The sequence below is a fragment of the Equus caballus genome, chromosome 1 (assembly GCF_041296265.1).
Source record: "Equus caballus isolate H_3958 breed thoroughbred chromosome 1, TB-T2T, whole genome shotgun sequence".
Lineage (NCBI taxonomy): Eukaryota > Metazoa > Chordata > Mammalia > Perissodactyla > Equidae > Equus > Equus caballus.
In genome coordinates, this window is record NC_091684.1 from 103410691 (window position 1) to 103423951 (window position 13261).

The 13261-nt window shown below is 45.7% G+C and overlaps 1 protein-coding gene across 2 annotated transcripts in view; it reads left to right on the forward strand.

Annotated features, from left to right (window-relative positions):
• Nucleotides 1-13261, forward strand: part of BTBD1 (BTB domain containing 1) — a 43205-nt gene that overhangs the window by 816 nt on the left and 29128 nt on the right. The window contains exon 1 of one of the 2 annotated variants that reach the window (XM_023625921.2): nucleotides 3931-4426. The exons of the other annotated variant lie outside the window; for it this stretch is intronic. Within the exon in view, the coding sequence (XP_023481689.1) occupies nucleotides 4032-4426 (395 nt within the window). The 5' untranslated portion in view covers nucleotides 3931-4031. Of the gene's footprint in view, nucleotides 1-3930; nucleotides 4427-13261 lie in introns of those variants that run through there. 2 annotated transcript variants of the gene reach the window in all.

Sequence of the window (13261 nt, forward strand, 5' to 3'; positions counted from 1 at the left end):
CATTTAGTCACTTATTATGAATAAAGCTGCTGTGCACATTCATGTGTTTTCTTTTGGTAGGGGGATAAGTACTTGCTTCTGTTGGACAAATACCCAGGAGTGGAATGGCTGGGTCATAGGATATAGGTACGCTTAGCTTTAGTAGTGGTGTGGTTTTAAAATATGTCCATAAATTCTTTGATACTGCTCCATCAAGAGGTGGGATCTATATCCCCATCTTTGAATCTTTGCAAGAATCCTACTAAGTTTGTTTAGTGAGAATGCCCTTGCCATTTAGCTGATTACCCCTGAAATCCTATCAAGTTTGCTATTCCCCACCATTGATAACTGATCACCCTGGCTTGCCTTCAGCAAGAATTTGAAGTTAGTTTAGCAAGAACTCCGCTACCCTTGACATCTCCTCTTAGTAATTTTCCATCTACTGACCCCTTCACTTTGCTTGTTGGCTATAAATCCCAGCTGTCATTCCTGATTTTAGTAATTTGAGTCTTCTTTTTTTCTTAGTCCACCTAGCTAAAGGTTTATCAGATTTGCTGATCTTTTCAAACCCAACTTTTAGTTTCATTGACTTTCTGTTCTATTTTTCTGTTCTCTATTTTGTTTATCACTGCTCTAATCTTTATTATTTCCTTCCTTCTGCTGGCTTTGGGTTTAGTTTGTTCTTCTTTTTCTAGTTCCTCAAGTGGTAACGTTAGCTTGTTGATTTGAGATCTTCCATGTTTTTTAAATTTTTATTTATTTATTTTTTTGGTTGAGGAAGACTAGCCTTGAGCTAACATCCACTGCCCATCCTCCTCTTTTTTGCTGAGGAAGATTGGCCCTGCTCTAATATCTGTGCCCATCTGCCTCTACTTTATATGTGGGACGCCTGCCACAGCACGGGTTGACAAGCAGTGCGTAGGTCTGTGCCCAGGATACAAACTGGTGAACCTCAGGCCACTGAAGTGGAGCGCACAAACTTAAACACTATGCCACTGGGACGGCCCCTCGTGTTTTTTAACGCAAGCATTTGTAGCTATAAATTTCCCCCTTAGCACTGCTTTCATTGTATCCCATAAGTTTTGGCATATTGTGTTTTCATTTTCATTCGTCTCTAAGTATTTTCTAATTTCCCTTGTGATTTCTTCTTTGAACCATTGGTTGTTTAAACATGAGTTCTTTAATTGCTACCATTTTGTGAACTTCCCAGTTTTCATTTTGTTATTGATTTCTAACTTCATCCTGTTGTGGTCAGAGAAGATACTTAGCATAATAATATCTGTCTTTTCAAATCTTTTGAGACTTAATTTGTGTCCTAACATACGATCTATCCTGGAAAATGTCCCACGTGCACTTGAGAAGAATGTGTACACTGTCGTTGTTGGGTGGATTGTGCTGTGTACCTCTTAGATCTAGTTGGTTTATTGTGTTGTTCAAGTCCTCTATTTCCTTACTTATCTCCTGTTGAGTTGTTCTATCCATTATTGCGAGTGGGATATTGATGTCTCCAACCATTATTGTATTATTATTTCTCCCTTCAAGTCTGTCCGTTTCTGCTTCATAAGTTTCCAGCCATTATTTCTTCAGATATTCTCTCTGCCCACTTCTTCCTCTCTTCTTCTAGGATTCCCACATGTATATGTTGATTCGTTTTATGATGTCCCTCAGGTTCTCTTTGCTTTTCTTCAGTCTTTTTTTCTTTCTGTTCTCTGCCTCAACAATTTCTATTGTCTTGTCTTCAAGTTTGCTGATTGTTTCTTCTCCCTGCTCAAATCTGCCTTTGAATTCCTCTAGTGAATTTTTCACTTCAATTATTGTACTTTTCAGCTCCAAAATTTCTTTCTGGTTTCTTTTTAGGTTTTCTTTCTCTTTATTAATATTTCCATTTTGCTCACACATCGTTTTCTTGACTTTCTCCACATCTTCCTTAAGTTCTTTGAGCATCTTTAAGACAGTTGTTTTAAAGTCTGTCTAGTAGATCTGCCATTAGCTCTTTTTCAGGGACAGTTTCTGTTGATTTATTTTTTTTCCTTGAATGAGCTATACTTTCCTATTTCTTTGTATGCCTTGTGATTTTTTTGTTGAACACTGGACATTTGAATCTAGTAATGTGGTAACTCTGGAAATCAGGTTCTCCCTCTTCCCTATGGTTTGCTGAATTTTGTTACTCTTTCTATATTTTTTTCCGGGAGGGGGGGTGTGGTGAGGCAGATTGGCCCTGAGCTAACATCTGTTGCCAATCTTCCTCTTTTTGCTTGAGGAGGATTCCCACTGAGCTCACATCTGTGCCAATCTTCCTCTATCTTTTTGTATGTGGGACACTGCCACAGCATGGCTCGATGAGTGGTGTGTAGGTCTGCACCCGGGATTCGAATCCAAGAACCCTGGGCCACCAAAGTGGAGCGTGCAAACTTAACCACTATGTCACTGGTCTGGCGTCTGTTTTTGTATTTTTGATTGCTGTAAGCTATCTCTGCAAAGGATAAGCCTGAAGTGTAAACTTAAGGTCTTCTCTCAGTCTTTCCCTGGGTTTGGACGGTCACGTTCTAATTTTCCCCATATATGCAGTTGTTTTTAATGTACTAATTTTTAATGTCTCCCCAAAGAGGAAAAAGTGAAAAATGAAGGAGGGGGTAAAAAAGGATGCTGGTTCTTTAAATCCCCTGGAAGTCACTTCAGCCAGAGGGGCAGAGGCTTGCAACAACAGAGGAGGGGGGGGGGGGTGTAACAACAATTGCTACCAGCCTCTTTGTCTACACCTCTGTGTTCAGAAGCAGAAATCAGAGCACAGATCCCTGATATTTGGAGGACAGGATCCTTTTTGCACCCCCTGGCTCCCACAAGCTGTGTGCAAGCTGCTCCAGGAACATGTGTACAGCTGCCTGCCATGCAGCTGGGGGTGAGCGGTGGGTAACTGCTACTGTGCAAAGAGCTGGAAATCACAGCCATTTACTGTCCAAGTCTTCCTCTAGAAGTCACAAGCCTTCAACATACCCCAGAGTTCCAAAATAGTTAGAATCAGACAGATTCTGCCAGTGCAATTGTTGTCTAAGTGGGAAGACAGATTCCCAGTGCTTCTCACTCTGCATCTGCCCAGATTCCTCCACTTCACTTATTTTTATTATTTCCAGTTTAGTAAAGAAAGTGGTTTTGGCTATTCTTTAGCCTGGAGCTCAGCTTTGACTGCATTCCATAAGTTTTGATATGCAGCGTCCTCATATTTTCTGCTATTAAATTATGACTTTATTGTTTTGTACCAGATAATACCTGCGCTATTTTTGCTTTGGTACATTTGAGGGTTTTGTGAGATTTAAAATATTGTCAATTTGGGGTAACATTTAAAAAAAGAGAATCCATGAGTCCACACTGACATTCAAAAACAGAGACAGAATAGAGGAAGAAGGAGGAAAGCAAAGGGAAGGCTCTTCTTTGCAGAAGGTCAGCTGTTAGATGCAGGGAGTTCCAGGCTCAGCCTCGGAAACTACACCAGAGCAGTGTCCTCTGCAGTGGTGACTTGGACATCACTGGGGTCGTGGGCTGTGAGGAATCATGCCCTCCAGCCCCCTCCACTGCCAGGCGAGAAACCCCTTGCGGGATGGCCTGGGGACCAGTCTTAGGACACGAGGGGGCCGCTGCAGCTGGCAGAGAGGGGAGGGAAGGAAGGGCAGGAGCTTCGGGCGCCCGCAGATCTGCAGAGGCGCCTCGGGCTCGGGCGTGGCCGCGCGCGGCCGCAGCAGCTCCTCCTCCTGGAGCTCGGGCTCCGCCGCGCTCCGCGCGCCCAGGACGCGGCGGGCAGGCCCCCTAACGCCTGCTCGCGCAGCCGCGCGCGCCTCCGCCTCCCGGCCCGGCGGGGGCGCGCACTCGAGCATCGGGGGCGTGGCCTCTGGTGGGGCGTGGGCGTGGCCTCGGTGGGGCGGTGCCGGCGGCCGCGCGCGGCGCCGGAAGCGCCTTTCCCGGAAGGCAGGGGGGCGGTGCCAGGCTCGGGGCGGCCTCGGCGATGGCGGCCGGGCGGCGGGTGCTCTCTCCTTAGGCAGCCGCCGCGCCGCCGCAGGATGGCGTCGCTCGGGCCGACCGCTGCGGGCGAGCAGGGCGCGGGCGCGGAGGCGGAGGCGGGCGCCGCGGGGCCGCCGTCGCCGTCCTCCCTGGGGCCCCTGCTGCCGCTGCCGCGCGAGCCGCTCTACAACTGGCAGGCCACCAAGGCGTCGCTGAAGGAGCGCTTCGCCTTCCTCTTCAACTCGGAGCTGCTGAGCGATGTGCGCTTCGTGCTGGGCAAGGGCCGCGGCGCCGCCGCCGCCGCCGGGGGCCCGCAGCGCATCCCCGCGCACCGCTTCGTGCTGGCGGCCGGCAGCGCCGTTTTCGACGCCATGTTCAACGGCGGCATGGCCACCACGTCGGCCGAGATCGAGCTGCCCGACGTGGAGCCCGCCGCCTTCCTGGCGCTGCTGAGGTGAGCGCGCGCCGGGCCCGCGCCGCCGCCGGGGATGCTGCGGGAGGAGGCGGCTGCGACAGGGATGCCGCGGGAGGAGGCGGCGGCCCCGTCGGCGTGCGCTCGGCGCGGTCCAGCGGGGGCTTGTCGCCGGGCCTCGGGGACGGAGAGGCGGGAGGGACGAAGTGCGGGTCGCGTGGTCCTGATGGCCCCGTTGCCTGGGTTTTTGTTGGGGGAGGAGGATCGTTGAAAAGTCTTGTAGCACCGAGGGCTTTTTTTTAAAGCAAATAAATAATCTGGTTCCTTTTTCGTTGGCGTGTTAGTTGTCAGGCCCGGGAAAGGGAATGCCAGAGCAGCGAGTGCGGCTGCCCTGCCCCGCGCTTCCGCAGCAAGGTCACATTCGCTTGGAAACGAGTGCCGCCGTCGGTGGTGGGGTTTGCTTTTTGACTGTTGGAGGGGAGTGGAGTGACTCCTGATTGGTTTCATTTAATGGAAGGGAGCTGGTAGTTTGGCACTGTTAGCTTTTCGTCGCGAAAGTCCGATTGGGGAAGGATAGGCATTGTTTTCCACGATTTTACAAATGGGACTGAGGCCCAGAAAAGTCAAGTGACTTGCCCGAGGTGATGGAGCCCGCTCACACCGAGGACTGTGTGTGTCATTGGCCCCAAATGGCCTTAGCTGCCGGAGTAGAACGTGTTGTTAGTGGCCGAGCCTTGGGTGGTGCTGAGGCCAGAACAGGTGGGTCTGTGGAACATACGGCAGTCTGCAGAGGCTCCATCAGGAAGATCATTAGGAAATTGGATACAAAGTTAACACAAGTAGAAAAGAAATGCTGGGATCCCGTTAACAGATGGATAAAGGACAGGATAGATAGCTTAGCTTAGGCAAAGGAGAGAATGCAGCTAATTAACAGAGAATGTTTAATCTCTAGTAATTAAAGAAGTGCAAATTAAAAGCGAAATACTTTTCTATTAACACTCCCCTCCCCTCCAGTTTTGGGAGGATGACATCAGATGAGCCCTCTGTGACAAAGGTGGGGGTAAAACAGTTTGGCACCATAGGTTTTTTTATTCCCACAGGTAGGAAGTATTCAAGTACTGAAAAGATGTTCTGTACAAAAATATGTACAGCAGGATTATTTATAGTAGTGACACAGTAGTCAACTGGAGGGAATGGTTAGGTAAATAATGCTAGGGCGTTTGATGGAATGTCATGCAGCTACTAAGTATGACGAGGTGATAATATTCACGTGGAAAATGTGTGTAATAAATAGCATTTGAGGCTGTGGGCACCATGATTAAAGAAACGGAACAAACATGTACCTAGAGATAAGAGTGGAAATGTACCAAAATGTGAACCGAAGTTGTGCTGGAGTGTTAAGATGGTGCTGCCTTTTTCTTTCTTCTTTTCTCTTTGATGCCCTTATTGTCTGTAATTTAGTTCAATTACATTTATAAAGGGGGGGGGGAAACAACTCAAAAGCTAGTTTCTAGGTCATTTTGGTTTTTGGTTTGAAGTTGACCAGGAGGATTGGTTATAGCTTGTTTAGATTTTCTAGACTAGAAGTATTTTAAAATGATCTGTTGGTCTATTTGCATTGTAATCTTCCCAGAGTGCTTGTTGAATTTGTTGATCCCTTTCTCCCTCCTTCAATATTGTAATGTTTGGAGGTGCGACCTTGAGAGCATTTTTAATACTGTCCCTAAATAGTGACAACCGGCTAAATTTCAGAGCCGCTGATAAAAAATATTGTTGGGTAGCTTTTTGCTTTAAAAATATTGAGGTTGCTAGGATAAGAATGTAGAGGGAAAAATGATTATTTCATATTTTCACCAAAGCTGTTAGTCAGTTTTTCCTGTCAATAGAAAATACGTGAATTAATTTTAGAGTTCCTGAAATTTCCTTTGTCCTTCAGGTTCCAGTCGTTGTTCTATTCTGAAAGTGATGTCTGGACTGATTTTTAGCTTGGGAATTGGCTGGCTGTGAAACACAGATGCTGTGCCTACCTATTATTGTGTGACAAAAAGATGTCTCATAGTTAATATTTGCTGAGTTGAAAAAGCAGATTGGCTTGGTGGTACTTTTATTATGCCTGCAACTTGAATTAGTTAACATTACTCAAAGGCTTTTGAACTTGAGTTTGAAGCACTTTGAGAAACTACCCATTTTTATCTGCCTGACCTTTCAGTGATGTTCGTCAGTTGTTCATTTGAGAAACACTGTGTGCCTCCCTTGTGCCAGTCACTGTTTTAGATGTTGGATACAGCAGTGAACAAGAGAAAGTCCCTGCCTTCATGGAGCTTATAGTCCAGGGAGGAGAAACAAAGGTAGAATATCATGTCAAGTACTGATAAGTGTTTTGAAGAAAAATGGTCAAGTCATGAGAGAAGGAGCATTCTAAGCAAGGAGAAGCATGTTTAAGGCCCTAAATTTCTCCTCTTGGAGGAACTGCAAGAGCAAATCAGTGTATTGAGCAGAGTGGATGGGGGGACGGAAGGAGAAGATGAGGTCAGAAATGTAGGCTGACTGGGCTCCTGCAGGCTGCCGAGCCTGTGGAAGGCCCGTGAGTGTCGTCCGGTGTGTGCCGGGAAGCCTGTGGAGGGCTCTGCACAGGGGAGAGAGATGACCTGATTTACATTTTGAAAACTCATTCCGGCAGCTGTTTGGAGATGAGGCCGAGGATGGAGTAAAATGGGCAGCAGGCAGTTGAATTAAGAGGCTTTGGCAGTAGTCGGGCAAGAGATGGTGGTGGGTTACACCAGGGTTGTAGGGATGGACTTGACGAGACGTGGTCCAATCCTGGATATAGTTTAAAGGTAGAACCAAGAAGATTTCCAAGACGTCCAAGGAAGGATATGAGTAGACAGTTAGAAATATGAACCTGGGGGCTGGCCCCATGGCCGAGTGGTTGAGTTCGTGCGCTCCGCTGCAGGCGGCCCAGTGTTTCGTTGGTTCGAATCCTGGGCGCGGACATGGCACTGCTCATCAAACCACGCTGAGGCAGCGTCCCACATGCCACAACTAGAAGGACCCACAACGAAGAATATACAACTATGTACCGGGGGGCTTTGGGGAGAAAAAGGAAAAAAATTAAATCTTTAAAAAACAAAAGAAATATGAACCTGGAGCTTAGGGAAGAGTCTCTTCCTGAACATGAATTTGAAAGTTAAGAGTGAATGGTATTTAAACCATGAGACCAAATGAGCTTACCTAGGGAGGGAATGTAGATTGTGGAGAGAAAGGAGGTACACGAATGCCCCCTCGGGTCCTCCACCATGTAGAGATGTCGCCGAGGAGGAGGAGCATAGAATGAGACTGGGAGACAGGGGTCAGTGGAATTGGAGGGAAAGCAAGGAGCGTGGTGTCCTGAAAGGCAAGTTGAAGACAGCATCCCGATAAAGAGGGAGTTGTCAACTAGGTTAAATGCTGCTGAGAGTTGGGTAAAATGAGCGCTGTGAATTGATTGTTGGTTTGACAAAATGGAAAACTATTGAAAACCCTGGAAAGAGTGATTTCAGCAAATGGATTAGAGCAGATTGGGGAGGAAATGGGAGGTGAGGAACTGGAGACAGCTAGTATAAATAATCCGCTCAAGGAGTTGTGTTGCAAAGAGGAACAGGGAAGTGGAGTGGTGGCTGGTGGGAAACGTGGGGTAACTGTTCCAGGCTTCTGTCTTGAGCCATCTTCTTCCTGTCTCCCATTAACCCACCCGTTCCGTACTCCCTCAGCCTTACTGCCAGACTTGTGCTCCGCTCCAGAACCCAGTTTGCAGCTGGACGTTCACAAGTGAGTGTCTAGTACCCATGCAGATGAACGTGTCAATGATAAAAATATCTAACGTTTGACCTAAAACTGGAATATACAGCTGTGTGCTGGGGGGCTTTGGGTAGAAGAAGAACTAAAAAAAAAAGAAGGTTGGCAACAGATGTTAGCTCAGGTACCAATCTTTAAAAAACAAAAATAAATATCTAACTTTTAAGGAGTGTTTACTGTGTGCCTCTTACTGTTCCTCAGCACCTACGTGACCTCACTTAAATTTCAGAACAGTCTTTGAGGCAGGCACACTCATTATTATGCGCTGTATTAGTCAGCTTTTGCCACAATAATGCTGTAAAGCACCTCAAAACTGAGAGGCTTAAAAAAAAGCCCAGTCGTTTATTCTTGCTCATGAATATTCTTGCTCATGAATGTTCTTGCTCTGTGGGTCATTTGGGGATACACTTGGATGGCCATGGCTCCAAGCCGTAGTTTGGTTCCAGTCTGTTCCACCTGTTTCTCATCCTTTTTGGACTAATCATGAAGATTCTACCACCTTCTCTTAGTTTTTTTTTGGCATTTCTTCAACCAGATCACTGTCTTTAGACTTAGCTCTGTCCATTTTTCACACTGTTAGCAAAGCGCTCTCTCTACTATCCAGATATTCTCACATGGTTCCCCTGAATCTTTTAGTGACTTCTTTTTGCCTATAGGGTGCGGTTTAAACACTTAGCAGATACCCGAGACCTCTATGATTTGATCTCAATTTCTTCCCCTTCCTCCCCATCTACTCAGTGCCCCAACCCTCACTGCTGATGGCCTTTTTCATATTTCAACACCTGCCTGCTAAGGCTCCTTGCCTTTGTATGTCTTAGCCTTTCTGCTTTGAAGAGCTGCACACTTAATGCCTACACTTCAGACAGACCCCAGCCTCTCCCTCTTCTGTAGATCATCACTGAATTCCACCCCCAGGCAGACGTGTGCACTGCCTCACCTGGTCTCTCGTGGCAAGTTTTGTATCTGTTGCTGGAGAACAAAGCACTCCAACACGCAGCAGCTTACACGCAGTTTTGTCACCTTCCACGGTTGGCTGAGGGCAGCTGGCTGTGTCCCGGGGCCTCTCCTTCGGGTCTCCCGTGCACTCGTAGTCTGAGCGTGCTCGGGGCTGCAGTCATCTGGAGCTTTGACTCAGATTCTGGGGTGGCCCAGCCTTTTCCCCTCCCTGTGTAGCTTCTCCAGCAGATCTTTCCAGTAGGGTGGCTTGACTTGAACAGCTTATGGCTGCTGAGAACGCAAAAGCAGGAGCTGCCAGGCATCCTCAAAGCTTAGGCCCCAGACTGGCATAATGTCACTTCTGCCACGTTCTCTTGGTTAAAGGGAGTCACACAGGACTAGCCCGAATTCATTATGGGACAAATCTACATAAGGCCTTGGATAATCGGAGGCGTGATTTTTCGGGCCATTTTAGAGATTCGTTATCACCCTGTGCCTGATGTAGCATTCTGTTATAATTATGGCATTACTTTTTAATCATTTCATTGCCAAACCATAAGCTTTTTATGGGCAGAACTGTCTTTCCCATATTAGTATTTCTGGGACCTTTCACAGTCCCTGAAGTACAGTCCCTTAAATGTTTTTGAGTAAAATGAATGAATCAGAAGTGATACAAAGTTTCTAATACGTGATCTTGTGATTTTTATAGTTTACAATCCAGTTTTCACTTGAGTCTTTTAAATTAGATTAAATGTAACCTAAGTTTTGTCTTTTTGGAAAACCATTAATCTTTGGGGAGAAAACTGGAATAGTTTGACACTAATCATTTCTCTGTGCTCTTGTCCTTAGAGGTAGCGTATCAGAACTGAAATGTTTGCTTTAGATTACAAAGAATTGTGGTAGTGTCATTTTTAATTATATTTTTTAAACCTTGGCTTACTTAAATTTTTTATTATAACAATTTTAATAATTAAATAGAATGTAGAGAAAACATGTAAGTAAAATATGAACCAAGATGACTCTTGGATTTTTTTAGTAGCTTTTTTTCTTCTTAGAAATGAAAATGGTTTCCCTCTCAATCTTGCATAGAAATGTCTGCTAAGTTGTCTAGTCAGTTAACATGTATTTATTAAGTTTTAGCCATGTGCCCACACTGTGCCTAGTGCTGTAGGAAAGATGTAGGGAAAAAAATATATGAGAAGCACAGAGTTCCTTTTCTTGTTGTTTATAGTACAGTATTTATCTCTAACTTGCATTGCTCCAAAAAGAATGTAAAATGTCTTAAAGAAACCCAAGGGTGAGAAATAAAACAGAGGCAAGGTGAAGCTAGTACAGGAATGCGTGCTGTAGGTAAGCCACAGATTTCGCTTTAATCTTTTCAGCAGCTAATGCAAACAGAGAAGCCTGGCGAGTCAGTTATAGTTCATAGTGTTCATCAGATTAAAAGCAAACCAGCTTCTTCGGAGAGGTACAACTCTATCTGATAACAAGACCAGTGAAAAAAGATTCCTGATGAGGTCCGCTCGTAAAGACGGCATTCTTGAAATGAACAATGTCCTCAATCTATGTCTTTAGATATAGATATTAGATGTTTCTTAAAAATATTCCTTGATATAAGCCAAAGGTATATTACTAAAGTGTAATTTAGTAAAAGCAATTTGAATGGGGCCGGGTATCTCATAGGATAGTCTAAAAACACAGTTCTTTCTATTCCTGGGTGGTTCTTCCCAACCTCTTTTCATCTTCTAGAGCTCAGGTAGAAATTCGTCTAGGAAGCTTTTCCAGATCTCCCTGTCGGAGCCCCCAGTTATAGGCTTTCGAGAACCATGTACTTCAGCTTTATGGGACTTGTTTCCTTAAGTTTGAATCTCCTCAAATACAAAGGCAAATGGTAATAAAGGCCCCACACTTCTGCTCTATATTTTGTAACTCTAGTAATTTTTTCCTTAAAAAAAATTAGGGCAGGGGCTGGCCCCGTGGCCGAGTGGTTAAGTTCGCGCGCTCCGCTGCAGGCGGCCCAGTGTTTCCTTAGTTCGAATCCTGGGCGCGGACATGGCACTGCTCATCAAACCACGCTGAGGCAGCGTCCCACATGCCACAACTAGAAGGACCCACAACGAAGAATACACAACTATGTACCGGGGGGCTTTGGGGAGAAAAAGGAAAAAATAAAATCTAAAAAAAAAAAAAAATTTGTCATTTAAAAAAAAAAAAAAAAAAAAAAAAAATTAGGGCAGATGTAAAGACCTCTTCCTACCTTGCCCTTAAAAGAAAAACTTCATAGATTACTAGTTCAAGAAGGGAACTGAGCATGATGTTAGCCTTCTCTCTCTCCCATTCAAAGTGATAATAAAGAAATACAAAAGACGATAATTGCATTACAGAGAAGAGAAGAAAGGGAGAGGGGTTGGAAGCCAACAACATAGAAAAGGGACAAAGCGGTTGGAAGCATGTTGATGAAATGGAGTGGATGAATCTGGAGCCCAGAATCCGGAGCATGAGGAACGGTAGTGGAGCTGGGGCTGCCTTTGCTGCCAGGACCCAATTCCGTCAAGGATCTAGGCTGGGAGTTGGTAGTGAGGAGGGTGAAGATGAGAAGGTAGGGCTAAAACCATGGGAATTGGTTTAAAGCCTGCTTATAGAACATCCCTTAGCCAGCTCTTGCAGACTAACTCCCGCTGACAACGGACAGGCTCATCTTTAAAGAAACCGAAAGGCTGCCTGGGGAGAACGAGGCTGCTGGGATGGCTTACAGACTCAGGGTAATGGCGTTAAGGGGGGTTCCTGACCCAAAGGCTGAATTTCCAGTCTAATGCAAAGTGCCAGGCAGCAAGCCTCCCACATACACAGAGCTCCCAGCCACCCGTTCCATTTTGGAGATGGTTTAGGAAAACAGACCTACGATACACAACAGCAAAGAAAACATACCAGCTACCAGGAGACTGAACTGGAGAAGATCATTACTCGTTGACGCAAGGAACATCAGAACATGAATGACAAAGACCAAGAACAGCCGATCCTCAAGGAAATAGGTAATTCAGGGAACAGAAGAAACTTTTAAAACTGATTAATATCATCTTGGAGACTTGAGAACATTTTTGCATCCATAAAACTGAGACATTGCTGTGGAGGAAAAAAGGGATCAATCAAGAAAGAAGCAAGAATTCTTAGAAATTTAAACATGATTTGCTGAGGAGAAAAAGGAAAGGGCTAGAAGATGATGGCAAGGAAATGTAAAACGCAGAGGAAAATAGAAAAAAGGAGCAATATAAAAATAAATAGCTAACACTGAGGCTATTTGTCAGGCACTGTTCAGAACACTTTATGAATTTTAATTTATATTAATCCTAACCAGAGCATTGTGAGGTGGATACTGTTAACACTTTTCAGAGAGGAACAGGATGGTGATAGCTTGTTTAAAGTCGCATAGCTGCCAAGTGGTGGAACAGCTCAAACCCAAGCCTTGTCCTCTTGAGTCCACACACATTAGCTCCGCCGAGCCTGGTGGGCCTGGTGGCACTGTGGCCCTGGATGCGGTCAGACCCGGCAGGGGTGTGTTGTGGTAGACGGCTCCTGTGTTGCCCCAGCCTGTTTCCCCATCTGAAAACGCAGATAACAGCACCTACCTTCCTCGTGGGAGGGTTAAATCAATTGGCATCTCTCACATGGTAGACACTCAACAAATGCTGATTTTCTCTCTTTTCTTTTTATTTGTCCCACTTGCCGTGACACCAAGGGCCTGTGGGTTACTTGATTTTTAATTCCGTGGGCCCTCACAGAGTGTGGCATGTAAGGTTAAGCCAGTGTTATGAGGGTGATGCAGACCACGAGTGGAATCTCTGAAAGGTTTTGGAAACAGAACTTTGAAACAGTGTAATCTTGGAAAACAGCAAGCCTTCGTTTGGACCTGAGATGTGGAAGAGGATGAGAATGAGCAGCCTCCACTTGAGGCCCTGGTCAGGACAGCGATACTTCTTAGAGAGTGCCAGCATTTGGTCAGGGCAGGAAACGGGCTCAGGCTTCATCTTGGGTGGTGATGAGGCCACGAGAATAAAAAAGGAGGAAATGGAAAGGTGGATGGTCAGAACACGGAGTAGAACTGACTTT